Source organism: Grammomys surdaster, unplaced genomic scaffold (assembly GCF_004785775.1).
Source record: "Grammomys surdaster isolate TR1022 unplaced genomic scaffold, NIH_TR_1.0 269, whole genome shotgun sequence".
Lineage (NCBI taxonomy): Eukaryota > Metazoa > Chordata > Mammalia > Rodentia > Muridae > Grammomys > Grammomys surdaster.
Genome location: NW_021604710.1, coordinates 31,903 through 55,526, shown reverse-complemented (window position 1 = coordinate 55,526; position 23,624 = coordinate 31,903). Strand labels below are relative to the sequence as shown.

At 36.1% G+C, this 23,624-nt stretch overlaps 1 protein-coding gene across 2 annotated transcripts in view; it reads left to right on the top strand.

Moving 5' to 3' along the window:
- Nucleotides 1-23,624, top strand: part of LOC114628518 (cationic trypsin-3) — a 24,453-nt gene continuing 829 nt past the window's right edge. The window contains exons 1-5 of one of the 2 annotated variants that reach the window (XM_028776399.1): nucleotides 1-62; nucleotides 902-1,064; nucleotides 2,134-2,387; nucleotides 2,894-3,030; nucleotides 3,573-3,822. In XM_028776399.1, coding sequence (XP_028632232.1) covers nucleotides 23-62; nucleotides 902-1,064; nucleotides 2,134-2,387; nucleotides 2,894-3,030; nucleotides 3,573-3,722 — 744 coding nt within the window. In that variant the 5' untranslated portion in view covers nucleotides 1-22 and the 3' untranslated portion in view covers nucleotides 3,723-3,822. Of the gene's footprint in view, nucleotides 63-901; nucleotides 1,065-2,133; nucleotides 2,388-2,893; nucleotides 3,031-3,572; nucleotides 3,823-23,624 lie in introns of those variants that run through there. The other variant, XM_028776400.1, reaches the window with a different exon arrangement.

Genomic DNA, 23,624 nt, shown 5'->3' with positions numbered 1-23,624 from the left:
GCTCTAGGCACAGTGAGCAATCATGAAGACCTTAATCTTCCTTGCCTTCCTTGGAGCTGCTGGTGAGTCCTTTTAATGAATAAGTCACTAAGTATTACTCAGGTTTGCTCTTTGGTTGGTGGTTCAATCTCTGGAAACCTCCAAGGGTCCAAGTACAAGGAAAGTATTTTGGACTAATCTCAAGGCTTAGTGCATACCAGGAAAATAGTCAACAATTGTAACGTATATATGATCCTCTATTTTACTTTTAATTTTCATCATGAGTCTTGCTAAATTGTTCGGGATACCATTGAACACATTCTATACCTCAGACAGGCCTTAAGCTTACCATCATTCTGCCTCAGCCACCAAAGCAGTGGGAATTACAGGTCTGAGACAAAATGCAAGGCTGCAACTAAAATTGTAGTGCTGAAATATAATACCAGAGTTTCCAGAACTCAGCAAGTATAAATTAGATATCTTAGCGAATAAAATATCTTAGCTCATAAAAAATGATGTAAGACCTTGGAACTCTAAGAAACCTTGATAACACTGGGCCCTACTACACAATGCAGGAGTACTTATTGCCAAAGTTGTTAGTTTAAATGGAAAGGTTAGGAAGGGGAATCCTATAATGATTGGTGAAATTGTTTATGAAAACTTAAGTGACAAGAAATATGAGAGATAAACAGAATTAAAAACATTAAATAAGCTTTTTCTAAAGTAGGAATACTTTCAGATTGTTCCTTAGGTTTTCCTTGTTTCCTTATGCAGATAGACATGTCATGCCAAGAACTTACCACCAGTCAAGATTAATGTAAAGCTATCCATTTGCATGGCTTCTCAGTTGGTTCTGTTCTAAACTGCCCCGTATGTCCTCAAGTAGTGACAATCAGACATCTCTGGTTGCCTTTCTTCTCAGTTGCTCTCCCCCTGGATGATGATGATGACAAGATTGTTGGAGGCTACACCTGCCAGAAGAATTCTCTTCCCTACCAGGTGTCCCTGAATGCTGGCTACCATTTTTGTGGTGGCTCCCTCATCAATTCCCAGTGGGTTGTTTCAGCTGCTCACTGCTACAAATCGTAAGTGACAAAATGTTCACATTTCCATTCACTAAATCCATTGTCCTTTAGCCTTATCAAAATAAAATTCGGAAATGTGCACAGGTATACAGGATAGTTAAAACAGTCAGACACGGGATTGTAAAGATGGATCAACGGTTCAGAGCATTTGCTGCTCTTCTAGAGGGCATGGGTTTGATTCTCAGCACCTACATCTAATGGTTCACAACTACCTGTAACTCCAGTGCCACGGGAAGCTTATACCTTCTTCTGGACTCCATTGGCACCTGCATTCACACATGAACATACCCATGGACAGTCATGTATGTGTATATGTAATTAAAAATAAATATTTACATAATCAGATATCAAGAACTTAATTCTATCTCAACAATAATATGATCTACTGAGAACAGTTTATATGGAGTGTTGTTACAGAATTCATTACTATCTTTCTAGGTGATAATACTAAAGATTCATGAGAGGAACCATAATTGTTTAAGGATGTCTTAGAATAGGTTCAGATTGTGAATCACTACATAGCTTTAACAGAGGGAAACAGGTATGTAAAGATAAAGCACTCAGTATTTTAAGTACATTATTAAAACAAGCATACATAATTCTATCCTATAACATCGCATTCCTTTTCAGCCAGGCATGGTGGCACACATCTTTAATCCCAGCACTGCTTTTCTGACTCTTGCTTCATCCCACTGTCTATTTATCTCAATATCTCAAATCCTTGTATATCTTGTATATCTAAAGTCCTGAAGAATTACAACCAGAGGAAAAATAGCGGATGTCAACCAATTTCTACCAATCTGCTCTTCATCTCCAACTATTTAGTAAAGGTGTTTCTTCCCATCTCATATCTTATATTTTAATATATAATAAACTGTGAGCCTGTACTAACTAGTAGGGAACCATTTTCATGAATTCTCTGACCTACAAGCAGGAAAGGAGTGCATACTGCTACCTAGGGTATAAAGTCACCTATGTGAATATTTGTGTTTATCTGCATGATTGGCAAATTGTGAAGATGGAAAGATTGGAGTTGCATATGTTTTAAACTGCTAATCCTTATATCCAGCCGAATTCAGGTGGGCCTGGGAGAACACAATATTCACGCCACTGAGGGTGGTGAGCAATTTATTGATGCAACTAAAGCCATCCGCCACCCCAACTTTAACGCAAACACCTTGAACAATGATATTATGTTGATTAAGCTGAAGTCAGCTGCCACCCTCAACTCTCGAGTGGCGACTGTCGCTCTGCCAAAATCTTGCCCATCATCTGGTACTAAGTGCCTTGTGTCTGGCTGGGGCAACACCCTGAGCTCTGGAAGTAAGTATTACTAGGACTTGAGTACCAAGTGTGAGAAGACTAGAGATGAAAAGCATGTTGTGGGCAAAGTGGTCCAAATTCTCATTCAAGAGAAGGTTCTCTAAGGATAGAGATATATTCATGCAGTGTTAAAAATGCATAAATTAAAGTGGAGAGAATACTTCTGCCCAGATCATATGGTAGACACAACAAAAAATGAACTTGTATAAAAACTCAAAAGCATTTAACTAAAATGGGGGAGGTAAGTGAACAGAGGCTCAAGATTTTGGTGTTCCTTTAAGTATATACTTGTTGAGAGATGTGGAAAGCAATGCTTGTACCTGATTTTTTAAAAATTGTTGTGAATTGAAGAAAATACTTAGCATACTTTCTCAAAAAATGTTCTCACAAATTATAAATCACTAGAGAATTTAAAGACAGAGTAGGTGTTAAGAAAAAGGCAGAAGGCTGGAAAAAAATGTTTCCAAGAACCCTGAATAATCTATTTTCATTCTTGTGCTTGACAGCCAACAACCCTTCACTGCTTCAGTGTCTTGATGCTCCTGTCCTCTCTGACAGTTCTTGTAAAAGTTCTTACCCAGGCCAGATCACTAGCAACATGTTCTGTCTGGGCTTCCTCGAGGGTGGAAAGGACTCCTGCCAGGTGAGTTCATTTGTGGTTGTTCTCCCTCTTACTCATTTTCCCTCTTCCCTTACTTCTGCTTCCTTGAAAAAAAAAGATGGAGAGAGATAACATTACCATCTCTGACACTATGAGTAAGGAATGAAGAGTAGATGTGGAATAAAATTTTAATTGTCTCTATTATATTGATGACTAGGACTAAATTTTCAGAAGATATACAGAAATTACCACAAACAGTTTATCTTACCATGTACCTCAAAAACTTTGTTGTAGACTTTACCTTCGAAAAAAGAGTAGCACTCCTGAAAAAGTATCCAGTCTCCCCAGTTCTCACACTTTCACGGGTTGATAGGTTGACTAAAGAAAACTGTAGGTCTATAGGAAGAAAGGTAAATAATATTGGCATTCAAGGAGACTGCAGCTTCAGGATACAGGTATAGAGAAGTTATTCCATGGAGAACCTACAAAAGTGGCCCAAGATAATCAAGTACCAATTTGAAGTCCATCCTCTATATTGACATATGTGAGAACTCTGATTATCTTATCTTTTCTTTGTTATTTAGGGTGACTCTGGTGGCCCGGTAGTCTGCAATGGACAACTCCAGGGTGTTGTTTCCTGGGGTGATGGCTGTGCTCAGAAAGGAAAACCTGGTGTCTACACCAAGGTGTGCAACTATGTGACCTGGATTCAGAACACTATTGCTGCCAACTAAACACCTTTATCTCTTCATAAGCCGTCTCTTTGTAGTCAAATCCACCTTCCCTCTATGGCCCAAACCACTATCACAATTAAAACATCTTGTTCTTACCACATATGTCTGTGGATTGTTCTTGCTTGATAACAACAAACTTTCTCTTGAAAATTGCCATCAGTGAGAAAATGTATAGAGTTTTACTATTTTATAAGAAGAATTTAAAAAGTTATTTAGTATTTCATTCAAACCTAATTTGGTAATGTATTAGTATAGCTGATACATTTTATTTGAATATCTGGCTATTATATATCCTTTAAAATGCCCCCAATCTACCCAATTAGGTGATAGATCTCGTGTTAATAATTTGTAATAGATTATGATACAAAAATGAAGGAATAAAAGCAACAGCTAAAAGTCAGGGAAATGGTTCATATTGGAATGGAGATGAAGTCCAAGCTGTCAATATTCCTAGTGCATTTCCGCTTTCATGACAGAATACTATTTTTTCCTGTTATTTTTCAGTCAATCCTAAACTCTCTTACATTGTACCTTTCCAAGCATTCACACATCCATATTGCTCTCTTGTTTTTTAATGAAATATTTGAATACCTAATACAGTGTTTGGAGATAATTTGGACCATCTTTTTTCTTTTCAGCAACACCTCAAATACCAATTTAAATGATGTACTAATTCAAGTATAAGCCCAAAATCAATGAAATAAACTAGCCTAAGATAAACACGTTAAACCAGAAGTCTGGAACCAGAGTTCCAGAGATATTACTGCTGTTCTTCAGTCCTACCAGAGAAGTCACAACACTGTGGTTTCTCATGAGCTCTCCCCAACAAACACTAATGCACAGATCTCGGATAGAAGTGTGTGAAGGAGAAGCTGCTATGATAATTCCTATGATTATATGATATGATCAGTAGAGAAAATATAGCAGCACCTAAACATAGACACCATCTATTCCTGGACCAATTTTGAAAAGAGAATGTATATCTTCAGTGATAAGACGGTATATGTATTCTATCTCAGTCACCTCAGGATGCTGTATTGAAAAGATTAGAAACAGAAAAAAACTCTACAGCATACACTTCAATCTCATATTCCTAGAGGCAACAGAAGTTCTGCAAAGGTATATTTTTCTTGGTTTTCTAATGTACTCTCATGTTGTGTATCATATCCTCCTTGTGTCCCAGAAGCTACCCCTGATGTCTTCTTACTTTGCAAATAAGCTAATCATCAACATAAAAGCACAAGTTCATTTAAAACTGGATTTCCTCCCAAGGCTCCATTCTGTTGTGTCATCTACCCTGGTGTTTAGAATTCAATATACAAATCTCAAGGGAACATAGCTGGGTTGTCCATAAGGAACATATCAGGAAAAGGGGAGAAGAAGAAGGTCTGTGGAGTCATTATTCATGTATCAAGGTTTGTATATCACGATTAATGTCATTTGACAAGAGATGCTGTGAGCTCTTAATAAGGCATTTCATTGTACCTTGGGTAAACACAAAATTTCTTAGCCTTGCATTCAAGACTTAAATATTTAATCACAGCAAACCTTTTCATTCCTGTTTCTGAAGTTCTTCATGAAAAATTTTGTTTTATTTTTTCAATTACCATTCAAAGAAACAAATTTCCTTATAGCGTCTCCCCATCTTCCCGCCCCAACCTTCCCCCTTAAACACTTCTACCCTCGATCTTCCTTTCTAATTAACACATAGTCTACCCTACCTTAAAGATGTTTTCTGATCCACTTTTCATTTGATTTATTGATTCTTTCATTTCCAGTGGGTGTTTTGTGGTTTGCTTGTTTTTTTGTTTTGTTTTGTTTTTTGCTTTTTGCTTGTTTTTGGTTCTTTTTCAGGGTCTTGAGTTCTTTGTAGAATATTTCCATCATGATTTTAAATTTTCCCTCTAAGTTTCTATCCTATGGCCACTAATCATTTTTAAAAGTAAAACTCTGAAAGATTCTTCTGACATTTCAACTACCTTATCAACTTTGTTTTCCAATATTGAAAGCTAGACAGTTTGTGACTGTCAATATTTAATGCCATCTCACACATTTTTCGTTGCTAAATTTTAGACATCCCTTAGAGTGTATGTGTCCTCCAGTTTGCATTTTCCTCCTTATCTCTAGTTTTTGCTTGTTTTATTTCATGTGAGTTGTCTGCACTCGGATTTGTGTTCAGGAAAAGCTGACTGTAGAAATTGCTGTAGTCAGATCGCAGTCCTAATGTCAGCCTCAGGAAAAGATAGTTGAACAGTTCACCAATGTCTCCTAAAAGGGAGCCTGGGCCACTAAAGTACAGTGTGGAGAAAAATATTGTTTATAGATTTTTGTTTTATTCTGATTATTGGTTCTGATTTTGGCCATGGTTAGAGTAATGCTCAGAGGTATTATTATTTAAATATGCAGTAAAATGGGAAATGGAATAAGAGATTGTGAGGAGAGTGTATGTGTTAGAAAGTTTTAAAAAATAGCAGATAAGATATTGTATATTAGGTTTTCTAAAAAGGATATACTTAAAAGCCTTTTTCAATAAGATGTAAGTTACAACATATCAAGTGATTAAGCATTTAAAATATAAATACATGGAGCTAGAGAGATGACTCAATTGCTAAGGGCACTGGCTGCTGTTCCAGAGGTCCTGAGTTTGATTCTCAGTAACCAAATGGTGATTCACAACCATCTGTAAGAGAATATGATTACCTCATCTGGGTGTGAGTGAAGACAGATCACTCATATACATATAAATAAATAAATGTTTTAAAAATACAAATACACACACATTATAAATAAATAAAAAAATGGTAGATGATAAATAAATTATATGTATAACAAAAAGGAAAATTAAAATTAAAATAGTACAAATGTAAATGGATAATAAATTAAAGACAGGGCATTGTGTTGACAGCTAATGCTACTTCCTATTTGAGGAGGTTTGGACCCTGTGATTACATTATTTCTATCTGCCAAATTATTACCTCAAATTTGATAACAACCTTCTTGGTTGATTCAAGTCCTTCATGTAAAATGGGGTAATATTTACAATGATTTAGGGACAACTTCTTGTAAACTGTATGTCATCTCTAGATATTTTAATAGCAAGTCTATAGATTTTTATGATTTTCTTCATTTAGCATTTCATGTTACTTGTTTTACTCAATACTCTAAAAATAACTTATGGATATTACTTCTCATATTTCAGGCATAGATCAATGAGTTATCAATAACCACAAATCATGGATACTCTATTGGATCTTAATCTTGTATTTCAAAAAAAAAATCTTTCCTTTTATCTCTATCCAATCTCAATTCATTTAACTAAATATAATTTACTGGACATTTACATCTTGGGTTTCCATACTCATTGAATGCTGTAAGACCATGGGGGGCTGAGTTTGTTTACAAGCATACAGACTTATCTCTCTTATCATTAGTCCTAAATGGTACACTTTTTCACTCACTCATCAAATGCTTATTAAGAGCCAATGATATTCTTTTGTTTTCTCATAAGCACACACAAAATAACAGTAAAAAAAAGAAACGGGAAAGCCCTGTGCTCAGGTATACACATTCTGACTGGTAAATAACAAAGGGAATAAAAGGAACTAGATGCTAACCAAATCAAATAGTGTATGAAGAAACTACGTCAATAAAGACATGGATGGCTGTGAAAGAATTTTGTTTTTGATGTAATCAGAGAAAGTATCTACCCAGAGACACTGCAGTTTAATACGAAAAGTGCAAGGAGAAAAGTTGGAGATTCCCTAAAATACATTTGGTATAAATAAACCTCTTGCTCAGGAGACAGTAAGATCTAGACAAGCATGAGAGCTAGGTAGAAATTTTGAGAAATATACAAAGATGGAATCGGGCAACAGTATAAGTGAAGTTTCTCACGGAATCCTGCCCTTGGAGTGAGAATAGCCAGAAGCCTGGTGCCATAAGAGGAATTGGCAGGAAGGGACACTCTTCCAAGGAAAGATCAAGTCTTTAGCTCTAACTCATCGGAGCTCAATCTTTTCATGCTTGCTCATTGAGAGGCTTCTGCTATTTACGTCTTTTCTGCAGTTGTAACACAGCACAAGTAAAAAGAACCTGAAATTTTTCCTTTTGCCTAGCACTGGACAAAACTGAAAATCAGTACATTTTTCTCCCAGCAATTCATCCCTCTTTGCTGTTCTGTGAAGAATCAAGCAATGGACTAGCATTTGTGGTTATAGAAAAGTAATCAGAGAATTGCCTGTTTCAGCATTTGATCTGCCAGATGCTCAAGAATATAGAAACTGTGGCTAAGCTTTGTAGTAAGGAATTAAGTCTATTTAATGATGATCCTAAAAATATAAAGGGAAGCTAGCTCATCAAAGTTCACCTGGAAAGGCCCAAGGAAGGAGGCATGTTATATAAATATAGTTAATGTCTTTGGCAATATTTTAAAATCTTTGTTAAGACTGAAATATTCTGCACAGGTTTAAACCATACACAGTCCCCACACTGAGAGGGGGTATAAAGAAAACTACCATTCTTAATCAAGAAGCTGTCTCCAAATGGCATTTGCTTGTAAAGAAAACAAAAACAAAACAAAACAAAAAAACCAACCTGGGTTCTCCAATGGAGTCTTGCTGGATGTATAAACCAGACAAGATTAGATTTCATGCCCAGCAGGAGGTAGATAACTGAACCTGAGTTCTTTTTATAGACCCCCTTTCCTTTGCTTTGTTTGTTTTTGGTTTTTGTTTATGTATTTTGTTTTTCCTTACTTGTCTTTTGCTTGTATATTATGATTTGCAATTTTAGGGTTTTATGGGTTTCGTTTCTTTATTTTGTGCATGTGTGTTTCTTATGCTTTTATTCTTTTTAAAATTCTTATTTGCTTGTTTGTTTGCCTATTTTTGTTTTGTTCTGTTATGTTTGTTTGCATTTTGTTTGTTTGTTTTTTTCCCAAAGACAAATAAAAGGCAACGAGTTGGGTGGTTGGAGAGTTGAAGAGGATGTGGTAGAAGTTGGAGGAGGGAAAACTGTGAACAGAATATATTGCCTGAAAAAAATTTTCCATAAAGAGCAGAGATACTTTAACAAAAAGAAATTTAATTCATGACTAGTCAGTGACAATGTCAAAAACCTAAATTTCAATGGCTTATCTAGCTAATAATATCTTTTAGGCTAATTGAATTTTTAATGATATATTTCTTTAAGGGATATGCAAAAAATACCGTAAGTCCATCTAATGTCAGAAGATACAGGTTTCATTAATTTAAGAAGAGCTTGCTTTAGCACAAAAAGCATGTTTTACCTAACAATTTAAGAGAAACTCTTAATTATGTCAAAATTTAGATGTAGGAAGTCATACCAACTTACACATATTCACATATATGTAAATTCTTACATATCTAACATATCTTAATATGTGCTACAAAATAATATATATTTAATATAAGAGCCTTATTCTCATAATTTTAATACATACAAAATATGTAATCTTTGTCTCTGATCAAAATCCTACAGCTTAATATACAGGTAAAATACAACATAAACAACAAATATACTCTATTGTGTAAAACACAAAGTTAAATAATCATCAGTTAACTTTCCCATTATTCTAAGAACTTAGAAATTGAACCAACACAATTATCTAACGTGTACACAAGAGAGGTACCAAAAATCAGCCTAAAAATTCATCATCTTTTCTTGAATTTCTCACTCATAAGTTAGCAGAAGTTTTTTCCCCTTCTCCTGAAAATAATGACTATCTTCATGCTTGCAATGATCAAAAGAAACTGTTGAAAAGACAAACAACATTTTTTATATAACATAAAATTCTCTAAAGAAAAGGAACCAAATGAAAAATAACCAGAAGTTCAGACAAAAGTGCTAACATGATAAAAGCATACCTGAGTCCATTCCAGGTACATCTAAACCAGCAAGCACTATTTTCTTTTTCCTTCTATATTTCTACCCTGACGCATGCAGAGTTTAGAGGAAGATAATATTATTTCCTCCTCAAGTTATTAACCTGGTTCTTTCTCTGTTAGAATTTACTTATGTAAGAGATTGAAAGCCTGTATATAAATATTATATTCAAACTTACCTGATCTTGCATCAGATACCTCCAATCCTAAATATCTGCTAAGAAGCCATCTGTTATCAAATGTAGCAAAACCCTTTAAGCTAGAGTGAGACTTCTTCATTATGTAAATTTTTTCTGTTTGCTCTTCTGATTATCATTGCAAACATGAGGTTAACTGGTTACTCTTTTGTCTACATATGGATCAGAGAAATTATCAATGATGTAGTGGTCATAGTTACTAACATTATGAACATTTCCTGACATTATAATTTAAGGAAAGAAAAGGTTACTTGGATTCTAATTCAAGGTGATTAGATGTGAAATGACTTGGCTTCACAAAATTGAATGGCAGGAACTTGTGGCAGAGGAAATTTACCATTTGATCAGAGTCCAAACATAAAGAATGTGGAAATATTAGGATTAGATTTAACAACCAAAGTCATGGCTATGTTAGTCGCTTCCTCTAACTCAGCCCCATCTCTTAATGTAGCACACCAACTGAGGATCAACTCAATAAAAAACACTGTGGGGATGTATTTCAGAGTTGAGTCAAAATGTTCCAAAACCAACACCCCAAAGCTCATGACCACCATATAATACAAAATGTATTGTCCAAGAATACCCAAATCTTAAATATGCCAATATCATTGTGAAGCATAAAGGCAAAGACTCCATAAAGGAGAGTAAGGCACATCCTTGTCTTAGTTAGGGTTTCTATTGCTGTGAAGAGACATCATGACTATTGTAACTCTTATAAATGAAAACATTTAATTGGGATTGGCTTACAGTCTCAGATGTTTAGTCCATTATCGTCATTGATGGGAAGCATTGTAGTGTGCAGGTAGATGTGGTGCTTTAGAAGGAGCTGAGAGTTCTACATCTTGATCTGCAGGCAATAGGAAAATGACACATTTCCTCCAACAAAGCCATACCTACTCGAGCAAGGCCACACCTCCTAGTAGTGCCATTCCCTGTGAACATATGGAGGGAATTTCTTTCAAACTACCACATGTGTAATTTTAGTACACAGGAAGGGAGATAGAAGTAATATGATCAACAGTTCAAGGCTCTCCTCAGGAAAACACAGACATGAGGCCTTCATGGGCAACTTGACACAATCTCAAACAAACAAAGAAAATGATTTTCTGAGACTCAATGAAGCTTCATTGTTCCTGAAAAATTAACATCACATTGCAGATTGCCAAGAACCAATGCCTGAATTATATGAGAAATAAGAGAAATAAGAACAAAGGAGGAGGAAGCAGTGAAACGTAAAACCAACACTGAATATGGAATATAGGAAATCCAGCAACAGCAGGTCTAACTTCTATTGCACATGCTACCTTAATATGGATTAGTAAAAATACAACCTTGTCATCTTTAGCTCATATGAGCAAATGTCTCTTATGGTGTGGGGACATGTATAGCCTTCAAATTTTCTCACTACATAGGACGTGTTGCTGGCATCTCCAATGTTTTTCCTCTAGAATCTTGTAGTTTTCACAACACAGGTGGACAAGCCGTTCTCTTAAAGGATTTCTGTAGGTATTGGGGACATGTTTGTTTATTGAGACTCCCAGGTTTTTCTTTTAAACCAGGGTCTGTCTCACTTGCATTCTGGATGTTTGCAAAACCACCATCAAGTGAGTGACATCAAAATTTGCCAAGAATTTTAGCTATGTCTAGGCTCAAGTAGATAATCTACAATTTCTGAGAATCTAGGTAGTTAAATATGATAAGAAAAGGCTCACTACTATCTAAAATTTTCCAGGTGGATATGAGTTAGCCATATGCCTAGAAATACACTTTACCCAAAGAACATTATGATAAATTTATACTTCCTGTCCTTGAATTTTGATGGGTGACATATGGTCGATTCCCAAGACATACTACAAATATTTTCTTATTGTCTCATATAAATCACATGGCTTTTTGTTTTGCCACGTCTAACATTTACTGGAGCCTTGACTTTCAAATTTTATACAAGCTTTCACAACAAAACTGAAAATATACAATTCTTTCCACTTTGATATTCTCTCTTGACTTTAGTAGGAAAAGTGGCGAAAAGGGCATAATATTCATGTCAAAGGTTCAATTCTGGACTACCTCCATATTTTTTATATTATTTAGATTATTTCTTGTGCATCCAGATAAACACAAAGTGTCAGGACATACCCCATTGTCAAATGTGCTTCGGGGAATAAAGCAAGAATGGCCTTTCTTCCTTCTACAGATAAATGGCTCATAACAATTTATAAGCCCAGCCTTTACTGTCCTTATTTCTATTGACAAAAAATGGACTTCTGAGCTCTGAAGTGATTTGTCTATTAATTAATCTCATAAAATTCTGCAGTCACTATTTGTATCTTCTCCATAATTTTCCTGATGAGGTTTAATAACCACAGAAGCAGGTTTATCAAAATAATGAGCAAATCTCTCCAGAGTCAATTTTTGGGGTTAAAATTTTCTTATATATGAATGAAAATGGAGACATAACAACAGGCACTGAAAAAAATCCAAAAAATCATTAGGTCATACTTCAAATGCCTGTACTCCGTAAAACTGGAAAATCTAAATAAAATGAGCAATTTTCTGGACATATTCCACTTACCAAATTTAAATCAAGATCAGGTAAACAGCCCAGTAACCCATAAAGAAATAGAAGGAGTCGTTAAAAGTCTCCCAACTAAAAATCCAACATCTTTTCATGTTAAAAGTCTAGGAGAGATCAGGAATTCATGGCACATACCTAAACATAATAAGAGCAATATAGAGCAATCCAATAGCCAATATCAAATTAAATGGAAAAAAAAACTTGGAGCAATCCCACTAAACACAGGGACAAGACAAGGCTGCTCGGTCTTTCCCTGTCTATTCAATATAGTTCTTGAAGTTCTAGGTAGAGCAATAAGATGACAAAACGAGATCAAGAGGACAGAAATTGGAAAGGAAGATGTAAATATATCACTATACTAATGATAGTATAAATAAGTGACCTTCCCCCGCCAAATTCTCGGAGAGAACTCCTACAGCTGATAAGCAACATCAGCAAAGCAGTCGGATATAAAATTACCTCAAACAAATCAGTAGCCTTAATTATACAAATGATAAATGATCTGAGAAAGAAATTAGGAAACAGCACCATTCACAATAGTTACAAATAATATAAAACATCTTGGTATAACTGTAACCAAGCAAGTGAAAGGCCTGTATGATAAAAACTTGAAGTTCCTAAAGAAAGAAATCAAAGACCTCAGAAGATGGAAAGATCTCCCATGGTCATGGATTGGCAGGATAAATGTAGTGAAAATGGCTATCTTAACAAAATCAATCTTCATTTTCAAGGGAAGAGGCTTTAATATCACTCAGAAAGGAAAGTAAAATAGTCATAGGAGGTAGATGGAAGGAGGGAACTAAGTGGGAGAGGGAATGGAACAGGGAGCAGGGCATCAGATGTAGGGAGAGCTGCAAGATCCGGCTGGGAGAGTGAATAGAAACTGGTAGCAGGAAGGGGTGGGTGAGGCATCTCTAGGACTTGTCAAGAACTTGGGAAGCAGGAGTCTCCATGGAGTCTATAAGAGTGACTCCAGATGAGACTCCTAGCAATGTGGGGTATTGAGCCTGGAGCAGCTACCTCCAGGCAGGATTCCCAATGGAGGGATAAGGATACCAACCCACTCATAACATCTTTTTTTTTTTTTTTTTAGTTTTTTATTGGATGTTTTATTTACACTTCATATGTTGTCCCCTTACCCCATACCCCACCCACCCAGGAACCCCCTATCCCCTTATCCCTCCTCCTTCTTATCTGTGGATGTAACCCCTACCTACCCCCCCACTCTCACTTCCCCACCCTCAAAATTCCCACCCCCTAGGGCATCTAGCCTTCATGAGGTCAAGGATCTCATCTTCCACCTATGCCCAGCAGGGCCCTCCACTCTTACATACTCAGCTGAAGCCCTGGATCCCTCCCTAAGTGCTCCCAGGCTGGTGGTTTAGACCCTGGGAGCTGTGTTTGGTTGATATTGTTGCTCTCCTCATGGTGCCGCAAACCCTTTCAGCTCCTTCAATCTTCACTCTAACTCCTCCATTGAGAACTGGAAGTCCTAGCCAGAGCAATTAGACAACAAAAAGAAGTCAAAGGGATACAAATAGGAAAGGAAGAAGTCAAAACCTCACTATTTGCAGATGATATGATAGTATACTTAAGAGACCCCCAAACTTCCACCAGAGAACTCCTAAACCTGATAAACAACTTCAGCAAAGTGGCTGGTTATAAAATCAACTCAAACAAATCAGTAGCCTTCCTCTACATGAAAGATAAACAGACTGAAAAAGAAATTAGGGAAATGACACCCTTCACAATAGTTGCAAATAATATGAAATACCTTGGTGTGAATCTAACCAAGCAAGTGAAAGACCTGTACGACAAGAACTTCAAGTCCCTGAAGAAAGAAGGGACTCTTGTGATGTGTTATTTGACTCTCTCTCTCTCTCTCTCTCTCTCTCTCTCTCTCTCTCTCTCTCTCTCTCTCTCATAATTCTCGTGGCTAAAATCCCTGTACATTTTTCACATCAAATGAGAAAAGCCTATGAGGAAAAAATCATGTAAAAACATGCTTTCTCATTGTGATAGCAATAGATTTACCATTGTGATATCAATGGATATACTCAAATGTAAAATGCATATAGAAGATGATGTGTGAATAGGACATCAAGTCAAAATCCTTTGACACTGGTTTATGGGTTTTGACCACTCAGTAAGGACAGTAAGAAGAACAAGAAAAGAACAAGAAGTACCTTAGCTCTCAACTTTTCCTGGCTTTATATGCCAACTAAGGAAACCCAAGATTTACAGAGAAAAGATGGAAAAAGGTATAATTACGTACAATTAGATAAGCAGGGCGTCTGCAGTCTACATTGCTCCTCAGAGTGTCAGTACCTTCTACCCTGGCTCCATGACAACAGGAAATGATGGAATCCATTTTCTCACCTCAACATAAACATGTTATAACCGTATATTTTTTTTCTCACCAGGGTGACTCTGGTGGCCCTGTTACCTGCAGTGGAGAGATCCAGGGAATCCAGAGCATCGTTTCCTGGGGTTCAGTATGTGCAATGAGAGGGAAGCCTTGCATCTACACCAAAGTCTGCAAATACCTAAGCTTGATTGAAGAGACCATGTCTGTCAAGTGACTCCTTTTACCTTCCATAAACCAGGCTGTCTTGATCCATCTCTCTTTTTTTCCCTATGATTGAAATAAGCTTCAATTTTAAAAAGTCATTTTATTCACTTTCATATTGGTGCAAGACTGGTTCTTAGTTGATATTTGGGATGTTCTATGAATAACTGAGAACATGGTCAGAGAGGAACAATTGTATTGGGCCATTATAAATATTTCATCATTCATCCTTCTTTACAAAAGCTTACTGATCTCCTTCTGTGGTGTGTTAGTTACAGAGGACACAATGGTAAATGTGAGTAAAATTATCATTGTAATTTTGAAAAATAATTATTAATGTTTTACTAGTAGATGGGCTACATTTTGTATAAAACATGTCTACCATACACAGATGTTCAGACTGGATTCATGGTTGGTTGTACACTCATAACTTGTGGCAGAACACATGAAAGTGTATTATTTCTCACCAGTTTATACAAATACTACCTTGTAAAGCAGTAATTCAACACTAATAATATGATTCCTGGATTTTTTTTCATTTAATCGAGTGCATCAGAGAATCTTTATGGATCTTAGAGACTGAAAATTCTCAATGAAGATTTTAAAAAGAATTTTTATTGTTTTAAGTTACTAATGCCTGTCTCTGTGGAGATTTATGCACATGAGGAAAGTCCATGCATAGACTAGAGATGTTTGATGCACTTGTATTTCAGTTAGTTACTGGATTGTGTGACCTGCCTAAAATGGGTGCTGGGAAAAAGTTCTAGTCCTCCACAAGAATAGCAAATGTTCTAAACATCTGTGCCATGTCTCTGGACCTTGAAGAATTATTTGTAAATATGGCTTTTGTTACTTCCAATGTTTTCTCCTCTATGTCACCGTCTCCAATTAGACACATAATCAGAAGATTGTATATAAGCACAAGCTATGAGAAAAAACTATATAATATAAGTTTTCTGAATGTAGATGATATCTATTGTCATATTCTAGTGGGTATAGAAAAGTCATTTGCTTTTCTGTGAACCCAAAATAGGAGACAAACCCATGTTTCCTTAACTGCTTTCCACTATCCACTGTTTGCTCATGGATAATCAAACTGAAAACTTGTTATAGAAGATCCTTCAGCTGATTTATGGGATTTTAAAATGACCAATGGCAATCTAAGACATAATGAGCTTCAATCAGAGTACAGCAGAATAAATGAAAATCTTGAAAAGAAAAAAAATCTATCCTTACAAATCTGAAAAGGAAGCATATTGTCATAGGAAGCTCAGAATGTCTCAGCAATAATTCAATAAACACCAACTTCAAAGTATGAATCAATTCTGCACAGCTCTCTAGTTCACTATATGAACAGTTCTGTGTGGTCAAAAGTCAGGGTAAAACTGCCCCCTCCCAAGTCACAAAGCAAGCATAACTGCAGATGAAGCTCCCAGAAATTCGTAAAATGTTACATACATCCAAAGCACAACGGCATACAATAGAAATTACCAAAGGGAAGAATGGAGTAAAAAGGAAACAGTGAATCAGAGCAATGATATAACTTTGAAGAATAAACATTGAATCATGAGGCTTTTTGTGTCTGGAGCACATGTTAGCATCACCTAAACTTCAACAGACTTAGACAGCAGGCACCACCATGAGGCCTTGCCACACACAGTCCATATTCTCCCCAATTCTCTCTCTCTCTCTCCCAACCCAGGAAGACATAAATGAATGCTACCAGCCTTTCTCAGGAGATGCCCCATTTTCCTGGCACCTCTGAGTCAGTAATTCTTCACTGTAACTTGATCTTTATACTACATCATCAAGCAAAGCCTGCTAAGTTTGCTGAATGGAAAGTGATCTTCCTACACATTGGATAAAAGACCAGACTTTTCCTAATAATCAAGATGCAAATTCCCATGACTCTGTAACACTTGGATCCTTCGTGCCACTAATGCTACTACTGCATAGACAAGTTCTTCATTCACTTTACATATGCACTTTTGCTGCAGTAATTGAAATCATAAATACTTCCCAAGAATTCATTTTCTAGAAAAGCAACAGGAGGCTCCGTATATACTTTTTATCTCAAGGAATTTCTTTCAAATTAGTATATTTCTAGAGACTTTGGTAGATGTACTTTTCCACTTCAGACACCTTCTTTATGCCTCACTGCATCCTAGTGATGAGCTTCATTGTGAGGATGGTAATCTCGTTAAACTATAGCTGATGGTACACACTTACCCTGTCCATAATCTTACAGAGGTTTTTTGTTGCATCTGTCTTACACTATTCTACACTGCCTTTACCTCACAGTTCTCACTAAAACATTGTGTAAGCAGTAAACAATCACTAGGCCACACAGCATTTTTCACCTAAATTCCCTCTCAAGAGTCTTCCCACAAGCACTCAAATTATAGAAGTAAATGAAAGAATTCTTTGTTCCCTGAAATACAAGTATTGTCATTTGCTGGTAAAAAATAAAAGCAAGCTTATACAGATGATAATATTCATATATAATATATACTTGAATTTGAGGAGCAGAGATAGAGAGAATGACCAACCATTGACTGGACCAAATTTGTGAACCAATCCCTGACATTATTAATGATACTCTGTTATGCTTGCAGACAGCATAGCATAACTAGCATAACTGTCCTCTGAGAGGCTGCACCCAAAACAGCTGACCAAAACAGATGCAGAGACCCCAAGCCAAACATTAGATGGCGCTTGAGGAGTCTTGTGGAAGAATTGAGAGAAAGATTGAGGGACCCTAAAGGGATAGGACCTTCACAGGAAGACCAATGGAGTCAACTTATCTGGAACCTTGAGGCTCTCAGAGACTGAAACACCAATCAAAGATCATACACAGGCTGAAATTAAGTCTCTCTGGTCATATATAGCAGATGTCTATCTTGGTCTTCATGAACACTTGGAGTGGGGGATATCTCAAAAGTTGTTGCCTATATGTGAGATATGTTCTTCTAACTGGGCTGAGTTGTCTGTCCTCAGTGGGAAAGGATGCATCTAGCTTCCCAGAAACTTGATGTGTTAGGGTGTTGTGATACCAAGAGGAGGCCTCCCCCTTCACAAACAATAAGGGAAGAGGGAAATAGGGAAGAAGGAACTGGCAAGAGAAAAGGCTGTGACTGAGATGTAAAGAGAGTAAATAAATTAAGAAAATCTTTTAATCCTAAATATCTCTTATCAAGTGCAGCACAACTATCTGTCATATAGTAAAATAGAAGAATTCCATTTGGTGGAGTCATGGTACAGTACTTAAAGCATTGTCCAAAGAGTTTGTGTATGAATTAGATAAATCATAAGTCATATGCTAGACAGATGTTGTAATTCTATGAGCATGATATTACAACTTCAAGTTACCTGGGCTCTTGTTTTGAGAGGACTGAGATTAACATTACTTGTCTTTATACACTTGGGGAAATCTTGGTGACAGAAGGTAATGCCAGAGGAAACTCCCCACCACCACATAGTGAACTGAGAAAATAATGAATGAGGAGATACTAACACTAGATATAAAATACAAGGTGAAGACCCAGTTAGCCACAATATCCAGCACAGCTCTACCTCCCAGAATAGCACCACATATTGAGTATCAACGGTTTAAACATGAGACCATAGGGTACATTTCATATTTGAACCAAAAACTGCCAAAACTGACATGCAATAGCTCATGACCATCTCATAATTCAAAACATATTTTGCCCATTTCCAAGAAGCCCCAAATGTCTTATCCATGGAAACATCCATCTGAAGTATAAATGCAAAGCCTCTGTGGTGCATACCAGTAAGCTTAGTACTTTGGAGAATAGATGGAGGAAGGAGGATCAGCAGTTCAAGGTTAGCCTCAGAAACACTGACATGAGGCCTTTCTGTGCCACTGGCTATTCAGTCTCAAAGAAAGAAAAAACAGTGTCTGCTGAGACTCAAGGAAGCTTCTTCATTGTGAGTTCATACAGACTTATATCATGTTACATAATTCCAGCAACAAATACACAATCCACTATTACATAAAAAAAATGATGAGACCAAAGCAAGGAGGAAGTAGAACAAAGTAAGACCAACACTTAATGGTGAAATAGTACTGTAGCAGACACATGCCCAGTTTCTATGGCTTGTGCTACCTTCATATGAATCAGTAGAACTAGCCATCTTTAGCCTACAAGAAACCAGATCTGTCTGGTTCTATGTACACACAGCCTTCAAATTTCTCTCTATACATTCTGTGTTCCTGGCATTTCTGAGGGTTTGTTTTTTGTCTTCATAGTTTTTGTTTTTCTGCATGTTGACCATCTCATGTTTTTCTTTTAAGTCTGGGTGTATGCTCCCCATTATATTGCTTCATTTGTGTTCTGCATGTTTGAAAAGCCACCATTAAGTGATTAACAACAAATTTTGCTCCCACCTTCAGCCATGTCTAGGCTAAAATGGATGATGTCTGTAAGTTCTGAGATCTGAAAAATTGAATATGATGAAAATCCACTAATTGCTGTAATCCCTTAGATGGCTGTGACTGAACCACATTTGTAGAAGCACTATTTACCCATGGGACACTTAAGGAAGTTTATCACTTCCTGTCCTTGAACTTTTGATGGGTAACATATGGCTAATTCCCAAGACATAGGACAGACATATTTTTGTTGTCTCATGTAAATCATGTTGCTTCTTTTTGTTAAATATAACATTTGCTGGAAGCTTATCTTTCTAAATCCACATTTTACAGTCTTTTTCAACAAAACTGCAAATACCCAATATTTTGCTTTGAAATTCTTTCTTGACTTCAATTGTAAATATGACAAAAATAGGCATAATATTAATGTCAAGAACTTAGTTCTGTATTAGCTTTATATTTTGCATCTTGTAGAGATGATTCCTTGACCATTCAGTTAGAAGCAAAGTGTACAGACTTGCACCATTGTAGAAATGTATTCTGCAGGAAAAATGCTGCAAGACATTTAATCTTTGTACAGATGGAAGGTTTCTTAAACTTTATATACGTAGCCTTCACTTCACCTTTTTCCTATTGACAAAATGGACCTCTGAGCTCTCAAATGAGTTGTCCATTAACCGAGTTTATACCATCCTGGGTTTTCTATTCCTTTCTTCTCTAAATTTTCCAGATTCTTCTTGCTAAAGTTTAATAACCACAGGGGCTGGTTTATCAGAATAATGAATAGTCCTCTCTGGAGCTGAATTTGGGATTAAAATTTGCTTATGTGTAAAAAAAGATTCCTGGAAGAGCAAATTTTAAAAGTAAGTTTTATTTTAGCATTCATGTTATAATTTATCCCAAACTTGGTTGACATGATGCCCTGGACATGAACCTAGTTGTAATAGTATGATGGCCATTGACCACCTCATAGAAGGTAAGACTTAAGAAAGATCAAAGGATTTGGAGCTTTAAATGCATGGATCTAATCAGCCACTGTCTCCTAATATACTTTCCCAAATACCCACCTTTTCTCACAATAATTATAACACTTAGAGAGCAAGTTGCTTTATACATGACTATGCCCATGATATTTTACACTCAAACAAAAGACAAACCTCTAGAAATATTATGATGGATAAGGGAGGCTAAACAAAGAAATGAACATTCTCCAAGGAAACAAACACTTCAGGTCCTGTGGCTAGTATTCAATAGAAACAATACATAGGTAAAAGTGGTGGGAGCAATGCCAAGATTTCTCTGAATCTCCAAAGGACTAAGGTTGATTATCTCACATGGGTATTCAAAAATGATCCGAATGAGGTCCAAATGGCTTCTGAAACCCAAAATAGTAAATATAAAGATTTTTCATATTGAACCTTAATGTGATTTTTCCCATGAAAGGCCATGTAAGGCCATTTGAAATTAAACACAATTTTCTTCAACCACTACAACATGTGTGGGCAATCAAGACAAAATGCATACAAGGAAAGAAATCTCCAAGGTGAATGGAAATTGTAGCAGGAAGGTACACCATGCATCAGTTGATTTTTCTCTTGTCTAGGTGGAAAATAAAAAGACTGTGTCACCTGAGAAGCAATAATTGTTGGCTCATTACTTGTTAAAGCGTTCAAATGAGTACTGGGTCCAGAGCAAGGACATCAAATTCCATGAAGAACTGTGTGTAGGAGGAAACCAGTCTTTCAAACAAGACTTCTGAACACATGACAGCTACTCAGCCTTGTACACTTGGAAAGACAGGGGAACTTAGGACTTTGATCATCATGGAAGGAGGAGGAAGAAGAAAACATTACTACATTCACCAAGATCTTTGTCACTAAGGAATATGTCTACCTTCAAATTCTGTTACAAAAACAATTAATAGACTTATTCCCCGTATGATTGGTGACTAAGGTATAATTCTTGTAAGAACATCAGGTTGTCTGGGTTCTGAATCAAGAACAAATCTATATTAGGGAGCATTCTCTAAAAATTTGGTACAAAATGAAAACTTAGAGAACTAAACAATTGTACTAGGATCATGGTAAAGACTTCATCATTCATCTATCTTTATAAAAACCTACAGATCTCCTTCTGTGCTGTGTGAGTTACTGAGAGACAATGGTGAATGCAAGTATAATCATCACTGACATTTTGCTTTATTAGCAAGTAGGATACATTTTGGTGAAGATATGTCTCCCGTACTCACATGTTCAGACTGGCTTCGTGATAGATTGTACACCCATAACTTATGGTAGGACACATGAAACTTCGGGTATTATCACTCATAAAACTCTACAAGTGTTTCCTTGTACAGCAGTAATTAAAGTAATTCAGCTTGGGCAGTCCTGATTCCTGATTTTTTTTCCTTTCTTTTGTTTGCCTTTAGTACTCAGAACCTGGAATTTTCATAGGGATGAGTGACTGAAAACTCTCAATGAAATATATTTTAGGGATTACTTTGTTTTTAATTCCTTATATGTGCATTCCTGGGTGGAGGTTTTTGCATATGAGAAAGGTCCATGCAACAACTAGAGATGTTTGATATACTGGTATTACAGTTACTGTGTTTGGTGAGCACCTTGACATGGGTTCTGTGAACCAAGTTCTGATCTTTTGTAAGGATATCATGTGCACTATACATATGAGCCATGACTCTGGCCCTTGAAGAAATTTTTTAAGCACAAATCTTACATTTCTTTTTTTCCAGTATTTTGATTTCTGTTTCACTTCCCCTAACTAGTCCCATAATCAACACAGGATTATATAAAAATTTGAGCTATATTTTTAAAAAGCTATATTGTGTAAGTTTTCAGAATATAGTTGCACTCAACTGTTGTCATATTCTGCTGCCCAAATAACAGTCATTTGCTTTTTTTCTCAGCCAAAAGTGTGAGACAAAACCATGATTCTCAGCTGCTTCAACCACACACCATTCGGTTATAGATAAGCCAACTAAACATTTGTTATAGAAGATCCTACAAATTCTTTCTCATATTGTCAGCAATGACCTTTGACTTCTAAGTTTATAATGGGATTGTCTCAAGCATAGTGAAGTAAATGGAAGAGTTTTGAAAATGAAAAAAATCCTCAGAGATAAGGAAAAAAACTGTTATTGTATTAGGAAGCTCAGGATGTCATGACAATAATTCAGTAGACTCCAACATAAAAATATGAATTATTTCCTCATAGTTCTCCAGTATTTACTATCTTAACAATTGCTCTTTCAAGGTCTCTAAATAGTTGTGTTGGAGTTTTTTATTTTAATTACATTGAATCTGTAGATTGCTTTTGGAAAAATGGATATTTTTGCCTTGTTAATCCTATCAATCCAAAAAAAGGTTAAAAGTCCTGTCTTTCACTATCTTCAATTTCTTTCTTCAAAGACATGAAGCTCTTGCCATAAAGTTCTTTGACTTCATCAGTTAGTGTTACAGCAAGATATTTTATATTTGTGTGGGCTATTGTGATGTGTGCTCTTTCCTTAATTTCATTCTCAGTCTACTTACTAATTGTATAAAAGAAGGCTACTGATTTTTTTAAAGTTAATTTTGTATTCATCCACTTTGGTAAAGTGTTTATTAGGTTTTGGAGTTCTCTGTTAGAATTTTGGCATCACATATGTATACTATCCTACCATCTGCAAATAGTGATAATTTTTAATTTGTATCCTTTTGATATCCTTTAGTTGTCTTATTGTTATAGCTAGAATTTCAATTGATATGTTGAGTAGACATGGAGAGAGTGGACAGCCTTGTCCTGTGTCTGATTATAGTAGAATTGCTTAACAATTCTGAGGTTACATTTGATGTTTTCTATAGGCTTGTTGTATATTGCCTTTATTTATTTGTTCTAGGCATGTTCATATCTTGTATCCGTGTTTGATCTCTTCAAGAGATTTTTTTCATGAATGAGTGTTGGATATTGTCAAAGGTTTTTTTTGACATTGAATAAGGTGATCATGTGACTTTTTTCTTTCAGTTTACACACACACACACACACACACACACACACACACACACACAAAGGATTACATTTAAACTTTTGTATGTTGAATCATCCCTGCATCCTCCCTATGAGGTCTGCATGATCATGGTGGATGATATTTTTAGACATGTTCTTGGATTCAGTTTTCAAGTATTTAATTGAGTATATTTACATCATTGTTCATGAAAGAAATGGGACTGTAGTTTTCTTTCATTGTTGAGTCTGTGTGGTTCAGA